Here is a 19003-nt window from a genome sequence, read left to right as displayed (position 1 = left end):
CCGGACTCACAGGCTCAGCGGCCGTGGCTCACAGGCCCAGCCGCTCCACGGCATGTGGGATCTTCCCAGACCCGGGCACGAACCCTTGTCTCCTGCATTGGCAGGCGGATTCTCAACCACTGCGCCACCAGGGAAGCCCAAAAGAGCTTCAATTATGATACTGTCTTACTGATACTTTCTCAGTAGGAGAGGAGATTTGGTGAGCTGTGGACACTTACCTCAGTTCTAACATAAATTTTTTTTTTTTTTTTTGAACTGGGTTGATCCTCTACAGATGACATGGAGTTTCCCTTAATTAAGAAAAGTAAGGCTTTTGGTTTTTAGATTTCCAGGTTTATACTTCAGCCTTCTGTGTTAAAATAAGATCCAGAATCAGAATCTTTGGCTGTTAATTGATTATAGCTAACTGTACACTCAGAATAAGAAGTCTTCTTGCACTACCAATTCTAATCTTTCCTACCCAAAAGCCCACTGGAGAATATCCCAGCAGCTTTCAGAGTATAGGCTATTGTAAGTTAAACTTATATATGAAATTATACATATGAAATTGTATTTTTGTAGTTCAGAAGCAGTCAACTATCAGCGATTTCTGTGGATCAACTAATGTTTCTGGATTGCCTTATTATTTAAGTATATTATAACAAATCCATAAGTTTATGTTTTAGAAGACACCTGAAATAACGTCAGAGATCATCCTGATCTCTCCTTTGCTATGTTTTTTTTTTTATTGTGCAAGTATTAGTAAATACATATTTCATGTGTGTGTAGCACCTTGTTTGTCTAGACTCTGAAAATGTAAAGCAGTCTAGACTTCAGTCTTTGATTTGGAAGTTCATAGATTAGTTGAAGAATACAGAAAATATACAGAAGATAAGTAAATACAATGTTGCATGTATTACATGAATGTTCTATAGAGTAAGTGCTTTTAAACTTTCAGCATAGGAAGCAGCGGGGGAAGAAAGTTTCATGGGAAGATGGAGTTCAAAGTAGGCCATAGTGAGCTATAAAATAGTCATACAAATAAGAGAGAAGACAGCGTTTCAAACAAGTGGGGTGACATCAGTGAAGGGATTTTTGTGCCTGTTAGGAGGACAATAATTTTGACCACTCTGTCTGGGTCAGAGGTTTCAGAAAGCATAAAAATGGGGAAGGAAAAAAAAAAAAATAAGAGCTAGGCTGTTAGGTGACTTGCAGTTAAGCTAAGGAATTTTGATTTTGTATTCTACATCTATTATTTCAGGAGGGATGTAAGGTGTATAAAACTACTAGGGTTCAGGGAGAAAATAATAGAAATTATATTTCATCCTTAGATGTGGCATGTTAATATTTGAAAAGATTGACAGTCATTCATGCATATAATTTTTTCATTGTATGCATATATTGGGGCTGTGCATGAAATATGTTTACAGATGGGGTGGATGATCTAGCGAGGCTACTGCTTTTAGATCACAGAGAGCCATCAAAGATTTAAAACAAGGGTGACAAGTACAAAGTGGTATTGAGGAGAACTGAATCTGTAACAATTTAAGGGACAGTAGAAGAGAGAGAGAAAAGCGAAGGAGGATATATAGTCAGTGGAAATGGAAATAATAATCTACAAAATTTGGAATTCCATATTAATGTGGGGAGAGAACAAAGAGTGAACAGCAAGATTGCTTGCTGTGTTGACTAGAATAGCTAAGTCCAAAGAGGGAATCTATTTAATAAAAGATAATGAGTTCCATCTTGGTTAAATTGAACTAGAGATATTAGCCAAATATCCAAATGGAAATGTGCAGTAGTCAGTTGGGACTGTAGGTCTTCAAAGTTTCAGATTAGATTTGGAAGAAGGTATAAAATCATTACTCTCATTCAACTATAAAGTGAACATGTGTCAGATATTTTAATTAATTATAATGAGTGAACCAGTAAGATGTCACAGCCATTCAAAGAAGAACTCAGAATACCACACATCAGTAAAGAATGCTGAAATGAATTTTTTGGGTTGGCCAAAAAGTTTGTTCCGGTTTTTCTGTAAGATGTTATGGAAAAACCCGAACGAACTTTTTGGCCAACCCAATACATGGGGAAGCAAAAATTGGTCATTATCCACAATGTGATAATCAGTGACATTCCACAGAAAACAATTTCTATGAACAGGAATTATTTGCAGTTACTGTGAGTTTTCTGATAGTTTTAAACTGATACCCATCTCTACAGAATTGTATAATAACCTAGTCAAAGAATAAAGATGGTGGTAACTAAATGGAAGTTCTAGCCAGGATACCCACTAAATTTCAGTTTTTTAATGTTTTTCCTTAAGTTGGTATGGAAATCTTAAATTTAAGAGCCTTTCTACCTATGAGGTCTTTAATCAGTAGGTAGAAGTCTTTAAGTTACTCTTCATTTAATTAATTAATAAAACTGATTTAATTAATACCAAAACCAAAAAAAAACCATCCTCTTACTTGTAAGTTTAATTTGGGCGTATCCAGCTCAGAAAATTTAGATGTCATGTAGGGATCCCTTCTCCCTGGAAATGCTTACAGGCAAAACACTACCTACTTTTTTCCCCAACAGCTTGAATTTTACTTCAGAACTCATTAGTGTCAAATGGAGAGGAACCCTGTTTCAAGAGATTGTGGGGTTTGCAGTTTTAGATGGTTACACTCTTAATACTGTGATATGAATAATATTTCATTTATGAATTGTCACAAAAATTAAGGATTATTGTCTTTAACTTCTTGAAGAGAATTGAAAGGTCATAATCCTTCTCTGATCATATTTCCTTAATTTTTGTTACCATAATAAATTAGTACAGATTATTAATCAGACAATTAAATATTTTCAAAAATTTTAAATAACAGCACATTGCTTTTTTCTTTTAAAAACCGATACTCAATCCAATACTAAGTTCTAACAAGAGCAGACTCTTTTCCCCTGAGTTTGGATCTGCTATGAATCACGAGTCAAGGGTAGTTTCACTCTTAAAACTGTTAAACAATTTTTTTTTCAGAAAAGGTAAAATCATGATTCTTAGGCAGCTATAAAATGAACATGAGTCAAAACTTTTAACTCATTAATTACTCAGGGAACAAGAAAAAAATGTTGCAGCTGGTTAAAGGTAAATCCAAAGATTTAGAGAAATGCATAAGCCCATCAAGAAGGAAAAATGAATTTTCTTCATAGATGCAAAATTGACATCTTCCACAGTGAGGAAAGAAGTCGGTTGAAACCTCCTTCAGACAGAATCTATTTGCATGTCTACAAACACTAATTATTTGCATTACTGTCCGCTTTCTACAAATAAACTTCTATCTACAGAGTTGTAAAATAGCTTGAAGACAGGTACAAACCGCAAAGAATCAGATAACCTGGGAGGATGTGTCCTAACAGATGGATTGTTTTAGATTAAAGACACTTAGCAAGGGGCTTCCCTAGTGGTGCAGTGGTTGAGAGTATGCCTGCCGAGGCAGGGGATATGGGTTCGTGCCCCGGTCCGGGAAGATCCCATATGCCGCAGAGCTGCTGGGCCGCTGAGCCTGCGCGTCCCAAGCCTGTGCTCTGCAACAGGAGAGGCCACAGCAGTGAGAGGCCCATGTACCGCAAAAAAAAAAAAAAAAGATACTTAGCAATTATTTTTTGATCCATTTAAAATTTTTTTCACAATTTGTCTCTATATAACTAATGTTGAAGGTAAATGTTAGCTAAGGGCATTCATTATTTAAAACCTACGTAAAATTTCCCCAAATCACAAAAAGACAGGCTATTAAAATCATAATAGAGTTTAACTTTGTTGTGAGAAGTAGAAATGTTTGTCTTTTTAAAGGTGTTTAACTGACCCTCCAAAAATAAAGTTTCTGTTTTCTATAGAAATGGTCTAATGGAAATTGTAGGTATACTAATTTTGTGATTTCATGTAAGTAATCTTGCTAGTTAGAATCTTTAAACATGTTTGGAACACTGATGTGAAGGACACAGAACAGGTTGTATCAAGTCAGCTTAAACTGATTAATAATTTGTTTATCGCCATTGGTCCCTTTAGCAATTCATAATCTGTGTTTCAGAATACAGTTATTTAAGAAAAGCAACTGGGATACAAATGGTATACGCCCCTGAAATATGAAATTATTTTGGCACAATGGAGTTTCCCCCTTAAGTTTGCCATAATGGCACTGAAAAACTGTCAATCACATGTACAAGAATAAAGTACTTTTAAAGTCCTGTTTACTTAAGAGTGGAACATTATAATCATCAGTAATAGCTATAGAGAGTGCACAGCACTAATACTCTTGAATATTTTCCCACTTAAAAGCAGATTCCTCCTTAGTAGTGACCTTTCAGACTGTTTTCTTCATTGAGCAAGTGTTTTTATTGTGGCTAACTTGAAGCACGTAAGAAAACTGAAGCTAGCCTGTTTCTTATATGCCTCGCCTGGCCTTGTTAATAGATACAGCATTCCACTTGTTAGTACCAGTGACACAGGAGAAACTTTTACTATTATGCTATGTGGTAAGATAAAGAAGACAGAAAAAGTCTTTTTATGGTATTTGGGTCCTCAAAACAACCGTATTCTAGTGATAAGAAGACACAAGTTGGATATCCAACAGAGGTACATTAGCTTGTTATCTGCAGAGCTGATACAGCCTCTTAAATTCTCTCACAATGACAGGAACCCCCTCTAAAGTGAAGACTTGCAGAGCTGGAGATACCAGAGTGCTATTCTTCCTCTTGGGTACAAGTAGAGTTAACCCTACTGTTGTGGGATAAAACTTTTGTGTAATTACTGAACACAGGCCATATTCTTTTTCTTCTGTAATTTAAAAATGTTCAGAGACATACTTGGTGATTGTTATTAGTGGAAGAGCAAGGCTATGAATTACTTAGTCTTAAGATATATGAATATGAGGGGAAAATGTCCAGAGATTTCAGGCTAGAATAAATCAACTTCATGATAAAATCTGTGTGTAGGCGACTACTATATTTGTTCTGTTTCTAGAGCTGTGTTGGTTATAAGAGTTCACTGTGTTCCAGTATTCTGAGTGTTAACATCTTCATTGCTGATAGCAAGTTGCAGAGCTTTGGCAAGCAGAACTTGCTACTACGAATGGGGGAGTATACGTGTCCACCTTTTAGTTCTAAACAACAGGACCTTTTATGGCTAAGTACACATAAAAGTTCATGTGATTACTTAGACCCATAGAACTTAGGGCCATGGGGCTCATATTGGGGAAATAGGTGTAGTGTTTGCTATATGCTCATGTTTAGTGATTGTGTTGTGGTGGGAGTTTCAGGCATTGTGTATGGAATTCCTAGTGCATGCCAAGCAATTTGAGAAGCTAACACAGCTATACCACTGATTTCTTATGATCCTTTAAGCATGCAAAAAAAAAAATCAAATCGAGTAAAGTGAAATTTTAAAGTAGACTTCAGAGAAATTAAGAAAAAATTCTCAAATCTTTATTGTATGTTTATGCTCTTTCAAGAAAAAGAGTAAAATAGTATTCATAATTATTGTAAATCATGTTTTAAAGGATACCAAGAACTATTATTATGAATTAATTTAAAATATACCTTAAATCTAATATAAATAATCATTTATAAATGCACTCATCTAGTACTAATCTGTTGTTCAAATATTTCTTAACCTAAGTAGGTAGGCTTACTTGGAGAATTTTAACTTCCTAAAACTCCTCTGTGGTTGGCTGGAAAATCAGCAAGTCTCAAAACTATCTAAGTTGTTGAACCCCAAAATTCTAATTTAAAATAAGACCCATCAAGATTTTTAAAAATTTAGAGAGTCTGTAAGTGAATTAATAGTCTATAGATTATCAAACCCTTGGTTTTAAGTGTATTCTTTTACATACTAAGCAAGTCATTTTGTGATGATTTTAATTAAAAAAATTAAAACTCAGAAAACCAACTGTTCATTATATTTGTACCCCAAAGTAAGAAGAAAGGAAAAGAGTCAATATGATCCAGGGGATACTTTGATAACACTCAAGAAAATTCTCCAGAAAGTCAATTCAGTGGACTAAATCAATCCATGAAGGCACTCTTGTAGAAAGAGCTAGCAAAGTGTGGAAAATAACATGCTGAATTATTTTTTTTATTTTACAAAATTTAAAGATGTGTAAAGGCACTAACGATACGTATATTCTACGTATGAAAGAGTCATTACTGTCATATGTAAATAAGTATTTGAGTTTTTATACTTCAGAGTTATGTAGCAAAATCACAGTATTTAAGAACAAATTAGGAATGAAATTTTTGGGATATTGAGCCTATTCTTTCTGATGAATGGGATAAACTCTCAGGCAGAAAGGAATGTCAGTAGGTGAAGTTGCTGAAATGTTCATTTTATAAAGGTAACTTTATATATATGTATCATCTTGATATTTTTGTATTTCGGGATCTCATACTCATTGATCCTATCAGATATGTTGATCAGGCTGTAATCAGATTTGGATCGTAACTGTCAGAGCAGTGAGTAACTTAGTATTCTCTAGGAAGTTTGAAAAAGAAGAATCTAAATATATAAATATTCCTTTTCTCTTAATGTATAATGGGAAAATAATTTTGCTTATGTGTAAGGTTTACTTTATTTGAAGACTTAGAGTGCATTGTGATCATTTAAAACCATTTCAGTGGCTCTTGTATTACCCAGTTCATTCAGTCTGTGCTCTCATAATAAATTTTACAAAAAAAACTCATGGCAAGTTAGTATCATTTGTGTGTGAATTTTCCAATTGTATTTCAGACTTTAAGAAAGAAAGGCCTTAATGGTTGTGAGAGCCCTGATGCTGACGATTACTTTGAGCACAGTCCACTCTCGGAGGACAGATTCAGCAAACTAAATGAAGATAGTGATTTTATTTTCAAACGAGGCCCTGTAAGTACTTTTACTTTACCTCTACTTTTTATTTGTTGATCCTTTTTGTTAACTTCATTATTTAGGCTCTGAACAAGAAGGAACACAGAGGGTGCGACAGCCCAGACCCTGATACTTCCTATGTGCTAACTCCACATACAGAAGAAAAATATAAAAAAATTAATGAGGAATTTGATAATATGATGCGGAATCATAAAATCGCAGTGAGTACTAAAGTATGGTTTGTGCTCTTATCTTGTGCATGAAGAGACTGACTACACATCTTGTTTATTTTCGTAGCGGGTGATGACAGCAGTAAGTAGAAGGGGGAAAAGTATTTTATTAATTTCTTTTGGTTTTATAGAGCTTCACAATAAAATTGCATAAATCTTACAATGGTGCATCTTCAATCTTCAGTGTCTTAAACATAGAAGTGAAGAGAAAACATCCTAATCCAGGCTCTGCTACTTACTATCCCCATGTCTTTGGATAGGGCACCTAAACAGCCTGGATTCCAATTTCCTCATCTGTAAAGTGAGTGAGTTGGCTCACATAGTTTTTTAAGGTCCCTTCCAGGTTTAAATTTCCATGATTTTAAATATAGGGTGCATATGAGACTTCCCTCTCCCTCCGATGACTTTTAAAATATTACATGTACTTGAGTAGATCTTGAGACTATAAAATATAAAATGGCTGGATTTATTATAAAATGTGGTGTTTCAAAATTATTTTTAATTATTTTATACAGTTGCTGTAATAGTAGCTTACTATTTGTCTCTTTGTTAATGTCCCAAAACAATTTGGTGACAGTACCTCCAAATTCCTATTCTTTTCTTAACACTGTAGGTATTGAGGAAGAGAGCCTTGGCTCAATTTTAATTTAAGGAAGCAGTGTTCTTAAACTGGTTACAAAACAAATAGTTGGTTTAAAATTTTTCCATGCTCACACATTTAACCGTAGTGAAACAGTACTTCTTTGAGTTCATACTCCTTTGATAGTTCTTCAGAGAGTTCTCATTGAAGCACCATTGGCAAGAGCTGCTTAAGACAGTTATTCTGGATACATATCCAGAATATTACATATGTGTTGTAGGCTTCATGCAACAAATTGGTTCCAATGCTGATATTTCTTTCATTACCAGAGTTAATTATCTTATAACTGTGCCCTAAAGTATGCATCATGGATTATTTCTTCAAAGTAGTCCTATGCTATAAGAAGAAGCCCATGGGAAACAGATTTAAGGAGGTATTTTTTGTGCTAATACCATTCTTAAGAAACAAAACAACAGAAAAAAAAATCCCTTTTGAACTCATATGAATGTTGGTGACCTTGCAGTTAGTGTGAAGCTGCAAAAACATTGTTTAAATAAAATTGCTTTACCTTTGAAAACATTTTATCATGTATCCATTGTTTTATACTTTTTAATGAGTTATAATTTTCTACCTGAAATAAACTATTGAATAAAGTACATAATTATTTACATTCTTTCAACTTTGAATTAGCAGTGTTACCTTACTTTGCAAATCACTGTTTTAAAATGTAGAGAGAGGAAAGTTTTCTATTTTCTCTCACTTTAAATTATAAAGAGGATTGTTATTTATCATGGTCAACAAGTATAAGTGGTCTATGGAGGAAATGTAAGAGGAAAATAGAAAATATTATTTTTAAGGGACTAGAATATTTTGGAGGGAAATCAGATAATATTTGTAATTTAATCTTTATACAGTTTAAAGATAACTTGTCAGTAGTTAATTTTAGGTTTTTTTGCATTTTTATTACACTTATTGCATTGTGTTATATATATAACGTGATTTTTTTTTTTTTAGTTTTGTCCATTAAGAATGTTAGTGAATTAAATCAGACCAGAGCAAACTTGATATATGAAGTTTATAATATATGTACATACTTTTCCCCTTTTGTTATATTTAGAATTTCCCAATAGAAATGTAATGTTACTAAACTGATTTGCATTTAAGTGCTAATTTATGCTTTCTTGGTAACAATGATGTATTTTATAATGTGTAAACCTGACAACACAACTTTAATATCAGGTTCTGGCCTCTCATTTTCATCTCTGAATATTTGAAATACATAATATATACATTATACTAGTATATATGTATTAATATATAAAAAATGGAAATTGAAAATGTTCATGTTAAACATTCTCATGTCCAAATATAATTGTAAAGAAAATAGCTTAAACCTGCAAATTGATTTAGTAAGAACCTATCCCCATCCTCTGCTTTTAGTAACTAGTGTTACCTTATCAAATTAAAGTTCGTTAGTTATTAAATTTAATATAGATGAAAATGAAACTAACAGTTTTCTCTTCCTTTTTCTTTATTTACAGCCCGGTTTGCCACCTCAAAACTTCTCAATGTCTGTCACAGTCCCTGTGACCAGCCCTAGTGCTTTGTCCTACACTAACCCAGGGAGTTCACTTGTGTCCCCATCTTTGGCAGCCAGCTCAACATTAGCAGATTCAAACATGCTCTCTCCACCTCAAGCCACATTACATAGAAATGTATCCCCTGGAGCCCCTCAGAGACCACCAAGTACTGGCAGTGCAGGTATGTCCTGATATGTATTCTTCCAATTCTTTAAAAGAAAGAAAAAACTAATCGCTAACATAAACAGTTTCTTATTCTGCTACTCTTAATTTTATTGCTTTGATGAGCAAGAGTCACTACTACATAATTGCTTCCATTTTAAAGTATTATTTTGAAAATCTGTGGCTCTAGCCTTGTACTAGGCTTTGTGGAACAAATAAAGCTTTCCTTATCCTGGGAAAGCTTTCCTTATCATGGGAAAGCCATACTAGACAGACAGAAAATTTATTTAGGATATCATGAGCAAAGATGTAAAATTGAGTGTGAGCCATTCGTGTTAAAAATGTGGAGAGATGACTCACCTGATTGGAGTTAGAGCGTTTTCTCCATCTCCCCCTGTCTGATTTGTTCATTAATTCAGCAGAAATTTTCAGTGCATTTACTGCAACACTGTGTGTAATGCAGTGTCTCCTCTCCCATTATTCCTAGATTTTATAGCACACCATCAGCACTCCCCCCATTCTTATCAATATGTACCATTTGGTATTCATACACAAGAAAGTAGACATGTCCAGAGCTTGATAGGCAAGTGACTGTATATTTTACTACATCATATTTACACCTTAACGCCAAATTCAGACTGGGCTAGTTTTTATTTTTGTTTTTTTTAGGAATGGAGTGAGAGTTACCTGTGTTCAATTCCTTGTTATTCAGATAAGGAGAGCCAATTCACATTCCCTCTCTCCTCTCTCTAATGTTGTTAGGTGGGATGTTGAGCACTTCAGACCTCGCAGTGCCAAATGGAGCTGGAAGCAGCCCAGTGGGTGAGTGAACTCCTACTGCTTTACTTTGTAGGCATCTGTCCTATCTGAGATAAAAGGAATATTTTCCCTCAAACAAGGCCTTCTACCAAATGAAGAGGAAAATATGGGGATATATGACTAGAGTAGACATGTCCCTTTGCGCTTTGTTTAATTAGTGCTTTCACTAATACTTAACATTTTTTCATATCCCTGTGTTATTCCTCGGCCTTACATTCAGTTACTCATTCATTCAGTAAATATTTATTGAGTGCCTCCTTCATAGCAGACATTGTTCTTTTCTAAAGACTAAATTGCCTTAATACAATTTTTACATCAAGACAGTTTCTTAAGGAGAAGCTTTCTGTGTCATCTGTCCTTACCAGAGTTAGACTGTTAGCAGACTGCTGTATCTTACAATTGTGTGAAATGTTTTCAGATAAATTGCAATAGGAAGAAATGGTGGACCTACTTCTAGAGACACAAAGAGAATTGAGAAGTTTGTCTCTGAAGGATCTGTTTTGGTAGTCACATGTAGAACATTCACATTTTGTCGTCGTTGCTGCCAGATTGGCTCTTTTCCTTTGGGATCCCTCCCAAGATGACTAGCTGTTTAAATATGTCATAAATGTGTCTGTCTGCCTAGCCCTGAAGTGCTGGTAAAGATAGATTGTGATCTTAACATTACAAAAACATGGCATGTATGTCGAAGAGTCACAAGAATAACTGTATCCCTTTGGTTTACCATCACATTTAGTCGTCTTGGTTTCTTCATCTGTGATAATCACAGTTACCATCATTTTTATATGAAAACAAGGGCAGGAATTCCCTCCCTGCTTCTAGATATTGTGTGTTCAAAGATACATCTGAAAACAGATCACTTATAGGAAAAATTCCCAATTACATATATTCAACCCATTTATTCCAAAAATGTGAGGAGCTTCTGCCTTAAGAAAATATTGGAGATGATTGAATAATTTAAAGTGATGAGAAAGAAATAAATGGACATTATTCAGTGAGACAAGTTACAAAACATGTAGTGACCTAAAGTAGGAATAAATACCTAATTGTATCTGCCACTGTATTAATTGTTGCTTTAATGGAATTAAACAGATAAGACCTGTTGTGGGATATTTTTTTAACAGATAATTAAATGTGGAAAAATTCATAAAGGTCTTACCAATTATACATTAGGACTGCTATCCTTGTATGTGTATTTCCTAATATTTATAGTTTATTTCTTTTCAGCTCTATTTTAGTTGTTTACGTGCCCATATACTCTTTTTATATTGCATTTTCCCATATGGTTTTTTTTTTGCGGTATGCGGGCCTCTCACTGCTGTGGCCTCTCCCACCGTGGAGCACAGGCTCCGGACGCACAGGCCCAGTGGCCACGGCCCACGGGCCCAGCTGCTCTGCAGCACGTGGGATCGGGGCACAAACCTGCGTCCCCTGCATCGGCAGGCGGACTCCCAACCACTGCGCCACCAGGGAAGCCCATTTTTAATTTTTTTTTTTAGCTGCGTTGGGTCTTTGTTGCTGCGCGTGGGCTTTCTCTAGTTGCAGCAAGTGGGGGCCACTCTTCGTTGCAGTGCACAGGCTTCTCATCGTGGTGGCTTCTCTTGTTGCAGAGCATGGGCTCTAGGGGTGCAGACTTCAGTAGTTGTAGCACATGGGCTCAGTAGTTGTGGCACGTGGGTCCTAGAGTGCATGGGCTTCAGTAGTTGTGGCGTGTTGGCTCAGTTGTTGGGGCACGTGGGCTTCAGTAGTTGTGGCTCGTGGGCTCTAGAGTGCAGGCTCAGTAGTTGTGGTGCACGGGCTTAGTTGCTCCGCAGCCTGTGGGATTTTCCCGGACCAAGGAATGAACCTGTGTCCCCTGCATTGACAGGCAGATTCTTAACCACTGCGCCACCAGGAAAGTCCCTTCCCATATGCTTTTATTCTTCCAGCACTGTGCATCTTGCTCTCCCTTCTACTTTCCAGCCTGGTTATGTCTGGAGTCAATAATTTCTGTCTTATTTAATGTTAATTTTGACTAGCTCTTGGTGTTATTTCCAAAATTATTTTTATTTAATGGGGTTTAACTATTTGAAGATTTCTAATGTGTTTTCCCTTTGCCTTTATTTTTTTTCTCATACCCCTGGCTTGATAAACATGGCTCTTCCTCCTATTAAACAAGTGTTTCAGTTCTCTTTTTGTTCGTTTTTGGTTTTTGTACTCTCCACACTTCCCTAAAGCTTTTATACTATTCTATCTTATCTGCCATGCAACTATAAATCTAGACTTTGTCTTTGCTCAATTTTCTGTGTTCCCTTTGGTAATTTCAGACTCAGACTTTGTCGTCATCCTAATTTGACCGTCTACATATAATCTAATCCTGTTGCTTTTGTTTCTTTTTTTAAATTCATCTTTCTTCTTTTGTAAGCTTCCTTCCCCCCTTTCTAGACCCTCAGGTTTGGAGGGTCACATTAGTCACACTCCTCAGATCATGGCACAATGTATTCAGTGGTTTGCACAAAGCATCTCTCAGAATGTTATTCACTTTTCCCTTTATACCTCTATTCCACTCCCATTCCCTTCCTCTCCCCGCACCCTCCATTCCCTAGTCATAGGCAACTATTTTAATATGTTTAGTGCTAATACTGATAATAATCACATTAATGATCATGATTAGTGAACATGAATTTATATAAAAATTTAAGATTCAAGTAAGTATTAAAATATTTGTGCTTAGTGAGTTACTTAAAAGTCTATTTCTATTACTACATACACACAGAGATAATCTATTTCTTTTTTTTAACATCTTTATTGGAGTATAATTGCTTTACAATGGTGTGTTAGTTTCTGCTTTATAACAAAGTGAATCAGTTATACATATACATATGTTCCCATATCTCTTCCCTCTTGCATCTCCCTCCCTCCCACCATCCCTATCCCAACCCTCTAGGTGGTCACAAACCACCTGGCTGATCTCCCTGTGCTATGCAGCTGCTTCCCACTAGCTATATGTTTTACGTTTGGTAGTGTATATATGTCCATGCCACTCTCTCACTTTGTCACAGCTTACCCTTCCCCCTCCCCATATCCTCAAGTCCATTCTCTAGTAGGTCTGTGTCTTTATTCCCATCCTACTCCTAGTTTCTTCATGACCTTTTTTTTTTCTTTCTTAGATTCCATATATATGTGTTAGCATATGGTATTTGTTTTTCTCTTTCTGACTTACTTCACTCTGTCTGACAGACTCTTGGTCCATCCACCTCACTACAAATAACTCAATTTCGTTTCTTTTTATGGCTGAGTAATATTACATTGTATATATGTGCCACATCTTCTTTATCCATTCATCTGTTGATGGACAGTTAGGTTGCTTCCATGTCCTGGCTATTGTAAATAGAGCAGCAATGAACATCATGGTACATGACTCTTTTTGAATTATGGTTTTCTCAGGGTATATGCCCAGTAGTGGGATTGCTGGGTCGTATGGTAGTTCTTTGATAAATCTATTTCTTATAACAATCTTATAACACAATATAACCTCAGACTTATATCAAGATTGAATGTCTTGATTCTTCACTGATTCATACTCTTATATACCTATTTAACCTGTGCTAGATGTAATTCTGCTTGTTTGGATTATATCCTAGATGACATTTTTGTTATAACTGCTTTTTAACATGTGCCACCTCAGAATTCAGATTCAACTAACTAGCCATCTTGTATCACTTAATTCAGATACCAAATGGAAGTAATTATTTTTGTACAATACTTATAGCATACATGGGTTTAAAGTGTTTCTTGCTGTAAATTTCCCTCTCTGCCCCCAAATTAATGGTCTGTCATAGGTATTTTAGAAGTGTTATTGTTTTGCGAAGAAGAGTCAAATAATGTATTTTAGCCCATTTTCAACAATGGTGCCATTTTGGTTTAGTAGTTTAGAAAAATAGTTTAAACTCAGTTTTATGCCTAAAGTCTTTATGAATGAAAAGATTAAACATTTTTAAATTCGCAGAGAAATTTAGAAGAAAATATATTAAGAACTGTGGATATGATTTCTTATCTACATTTTTCAAAGTATGTTTCCTGGAACCATATAAAGAGGACTTACCTATGTGTTTGGCAAACCTTGTGCTAAATAAAACTAAACCAGTTTCTTTACTGTAGGACTTAACAGAGCCTTTAAAATACTAACCTGTTTTGTGAATCTTTAAACATATGGTTACTCAAAGCAATTTCACAATAGAACCCTTCATTTTTGTTTTCCTCATGAAAAAGCATCTTTCAGAATTAGGGTCATATAAAACATATTTTGGGAAAGACAGGTCATTTGGGCAGACTTGCTCATTTGGACCAACTCTTTTTCTGAGGACAACTAGAAATGCTAGGCAGAGTATTTTTTAAAATCTGCTTGAAAGCATTTCAGAGCTAATAAGATAATGAGGAATTATTGGCTCAAGATCCAGGGAATGACAAAGACAGAGACTCAAAGATGTGAGCCCAGCCGTTATGGCGGCTTTTCCTAGGTGGTAGTGGCCACTTCCACAGTGGATTGCCTAAAGAAGCTAAGTATAATAGCCTCAGAGACATAGGGAGACAGAGAGATCAAAGTTCAGGGCCCATAAAGAATTGGGAGGGTCTAGTATATTCTTCTCACTTTGGATTGAGTCCCCAAAAGGCTGGACCCTAGAAGTAGCATGAATCAGAGGTTATCAGTTCCTCATGTAGATACATCTCCTATTTGCATCATCCTACTTCTTGAAGTTAGATTGTGGTGATATATTGTTAGAGTCCCCAGGATGCCTGGGAAGCCCAGATACTCTTTAGAAAAATAATATACGGAAAAAACACCATCCCAGGCCTTATTATTTGTACTTGACATACAAGCAGATTACTAACTAGGCACAGTCAGGAACAGTACAACATAAATGAAAGGCTGCAGAAAAAAAATGGAGAGTAGAACCTGCCTCCTGGGAACTCCAGAACTTGGAGTTATTAGGCACAGACTTTGACTTTAACATAACAATGTTTACTGTATCAGGAAGATAAAAAGTAGATTAAGAATTTTGGCAGAGAACTGGAAACTTTAAAAATGGACATTTTAGAACTGAAAAAAGTAATAGTACTAAGAACTGACTGGATGGGTTTAATAACAAATTAGACAAAGCAAAAGTGAGAATTGGTGAACTAAAAGACAGGAACAGTATTCAGAATTTTTGAGACATAAAAGGACGGATAATTCAAAAGAAGAGTAAGACCTAGAGGATACAGTGAGAAGGTCTAACATACTTAAAATTGGAGTCCCAGAGGCAAAAAGAGAGAAAATTGGCCAGAAGTGGTATTTGAAGAGATAATCACAGAATTTTCCAAACCTGGCAGAACACATCAAGCCATAGATTCAAGAAGCCCTTTAGAACCCATGTGGGATACAGGTAAAGCTGTGCTTTAAGAGAAATTTAAGTCTTAATGTGCATGAGAACACAAACATTTCACAATATAAGCTATCCACATGTCTAATAAATGTGTGAAAAGATGCTTGATTCAGTAATCAAGGAAATGCAAAATTAAAACTACAGACAGCATTAGGTACCCACCAGAACGGCTAAAGCAAAATAGATAATACCAGGTGTTAACAAGGTTATGGAAAAGCCCAAACTCTCATACACTGATGATGGCAGTAAAAATTGGTTCAATCATTTTGACATTATCTACTGAAGTTGTAAATATGTGTATTCCATGACCCAGCATTTTCATTCATATACTAGAGAAATGCATATATGCACCATGAGCACCAAGAGATATGTAAAAGAATGTGCATGGCCATTATTTGTTACAGCCAGCATCTAGAAATAATTCACATTTCTGTCAGTAGTAGAGTGGATGAATATGAGATAGTACCTTTACATGAAGTAATACTGTACTACAATGAAAATGAAGGAACTATAGCAGTAATCAACAACATAGATGAATTTCACCAAACTAATACAAATGAAAGAAGATGGATGCAAATACTAAATGATTCTATCTACATAAAATTTTAAAAGCAGATGAGCAAAACTATAGTTTTAGGGATGTCTGTGTAGGTAGATGGTAAAACTATAAAAAACACGAAGTTACTGTAAAAGTCATGATATATGCCACTTTGGTAGGTGGAACAATAGGAGTATTTTGGGGGCCCAATTACAGAAACTAGCAATATTCTTTGGGGTTCTGTGGTTACATGGTTCATATGATAAATCCTTGATCTTTTACGTTTTTGTTTTGTACACCTTTCTGTATATGTATTATATTAAAAGCTTTTAGAATAAGTATAATACTTTGATATAAAAAAGTAATTATAATCACAAATTTGGAGGCACTTTTAAAACTATGAGAATGTAATAATGTACATTGTAGTTATACTATTCTGAAATCTAGAGAGAAAAAAGTTCACACACACATACATTCACACTCACAAAGATTTGGCAGCCTTTTGAATCTTTGAACATTATTGTCTGCATTGGCAGCTAGATATGCTGGGTGAAACTGATGATCTGGTTATGTGTTTGTGGCATTGGAAATTAGTAACGGTCGTTCTGGAAAGTTTTTGACAGATGTTTCAGTAATCATAAAAACCTGTTTTCCTCTAAGCCTAGTAATCCCATTTCTAGGAGTCTCTCCTAAAGAAATCAATCAGACTATGCAAAGGTTCATTGCAACTTTATTTATAGTAGGGAATAATAGGAAAATATCAACATGTTCAACAGTATAAAAATTAAAAATTTCAACTGAATTCCAATTTTTAGTTGTGATTTAAAACTATGCAAAAAATATACACATGGGGCATCCCTGGTGGCGCAGTGGTTGAGAATCCGCCTGCCGATGCAGGGGACACGGGTTCGTGCCCCGGTCTGGGAAGATCCCACATACCACGGAGCGGCTGGGCCCGTGAGCCATGGCTGCTGAGCCTGCACATCTGGAGCCTGCGCTCCGCAAAGGGAGAGGCCACAACAGTGAGAGGCCCGCATATAGAGAAAAAAAAAAAAAAAAAAAAAAAAAAAAAAATATATATATATATATATATATATATATATACATACACACATGGAAGATAAGAGGAGAAGAAATCCAAAATGATTATAATAGTTATGTTAGAATAGTGGAAGTATGTGTTTTCCCTCCTGTTTTTCTAGTTCCTGAACTTTCTGTGATGCTATATTGATATGGTACATCTATAGTCATAAAATTATTATAGTAAATTAGAGCATTCATATGTTTTTTTCCTCGTAAAGTGATTTTTTTGTATTTTATCTATGTTATTGTCCAAATAAAACCTGCTAGTTTTGTATGTATTGTAAATTATATATTTCTTTCATGGAGGCAATCTGCTTATTGCTTATGGTTTACTAGGTAAATTTCTCTACTGAGAATTTACATTTAATACTCGGATAATACTGTAATTCTGATGACTTTGGGAACTCTTTTTAACTTTGGGCCTCTTTTCAAAGATCAAGCGTAATGTAAAATTGCCCAAATCCAGCAGTTTCACTTTTTCTAAAACATGTTTAGAAAGAGAAAATAATACACTGGACTAGAAAGAGCTCAACAAGCTCTTGGAGTTGATGTGGGTTGAGTGAAGGTAATAAGGATTTGCATTATATCAGAGGCAGTGGCAGTTAAAAAGAAGAGATGGGTAAGGAGAAAGGCATTATAAAAAAAGAATTAGCAAAGCTTGATAGCTCTGTGAAAGTGGGGATGGAAGTGATGGAGGATGACAGTAGTACAGGTGTTTAAAACAGGTTGAGTTTGAAATGACAGCATATCTGGGGAACAGTGCCCAACAGATAGTTGCATGTGGACTGGAAATTAGGAGACACAAAGCAGAACTACAGATTTAAGAGTCATATTGAGGCAGTGGTTTGAAGCCATGGTGATACTTGAAGTCTCTGAAAGAGAAGGAGACATGTAGCCTCTTTAGGGCTGTGTACATAGGAAAGATTGAGAGGGAATACAGAAGAACCAGGATCTCATGATTGTTTTAGATCATAAGTTTCTAATGGACAGAATCCATTTTGTTCATCATATAGGAATTTCCACTGAGTCAAGTAAATATGTCATCAGTTATTTTAAAACCCATGCTCTTTTTAAATTTCAGAAACCTCATTCACTACTTTATACAAGTGACATAATTTTATAGATTTTTAAAGTATATTTTTATTTATTTACCTATTTATTGAATAATCAGCTGAAAGTTTGTCAGATTTTATGAAAAATTTGGCAAATATGATAAAATTAATTCTTGAACCTTGCTTTGGATGAATTTTTCAGAATCTTTTGAGATTTTCAAAATCCTTTGCATGTCAGTTCAACTTCTCAAATAGATTCATAGTAATAGCCCTAAAAGAGTAGTATTAAGAACATGGGAGTGCTTTCCAGCCACTTAAGTGCAGTATTTCAGATGATATGATATTCTGAAATAGAAGCCAGATTGATACGATTGAATGACTTGCCTTAGAGCTGTAGGACCATAATTAAGATCAGCTTTGTCAAGTTTCTGGAAGCATTAGTATGTAGTTTGCTCAAAAGCATTTTTGTCACATTTGTGTCAGGGCATAAGTTATCATAAAGCTTGAAAACACATTTTAACAAAAGTCACATTAAATTGGGTTTATTCATTTAGAATCAGTACTTTATTCCTAAATTTGTAGGCTGTGACAAGATGAGTTATATCCTTAAAGTATATACCTCAAAAGTGTATCCCAACAATATCTTAATTTTTGTCATAAAAAAATGAACAGGAGGGGTAAGAAGGCACACATTAGGCAGT

At 35.2% G+C, this 19003-nt stretch overlaps 1 protein-coding gene across 34 annotated transcripts in view; it reads left to right on the top strand.

Annotated features, from left to right (window-relative positions):
• MEF2A (myocyte enhancer factor 2A) overlaps window positions 1-19003 on the top strand; it is a 181831-nt gene that overhangs the window by 128147 nt on the left and 34681 nt on the right. For 20 of the 34 annotated variants that reach the window (XM_067029499.1, XM_067029512.1, XM_067029523.1 and 17 more), the window contains 3 exons: window positions 6740-6871; window positions 9205-9424; window positions 10168-10227. In XM_067029499.1, coding sequence (XP_066885600.1) covers window positions 6740-6871; window positions 9205-9424; window positions 10168-10227 — 412 coding nt within the window. Of the gene's footprint in view, window positions 1-6739; window positions 6872-6936; window positions 7075-9204; window positions 9425-10167; window positions 10228-19003 lie in introns of all 34 variants that reach the window. The other 14 variants (XM_059058526.2, XM_067029510.1, XM_067029501.1 and 11 more) reach the window with 2 other exon arrangements.

The sequence above is a fragment of the Kogia breviceps genome, chromosome 3 (assembly GCF_026419965.1).
Source record: "Kogia breviceps isolate mKogBre1 chromosome 3, mKogBre1 haplotype 1, whole genome shotgun sequence".
NCBI lineage: Eukaryota > Metazoa > Chordata > Mammalia > Artiodactyla > Physeteridae > Kogia > Kogia breviceps.
The sequence above is the reverse complement of the archived record's forward strand: the minus strand, read 5'-3'. Positions and strand labels throughout refer to the sequence as shown.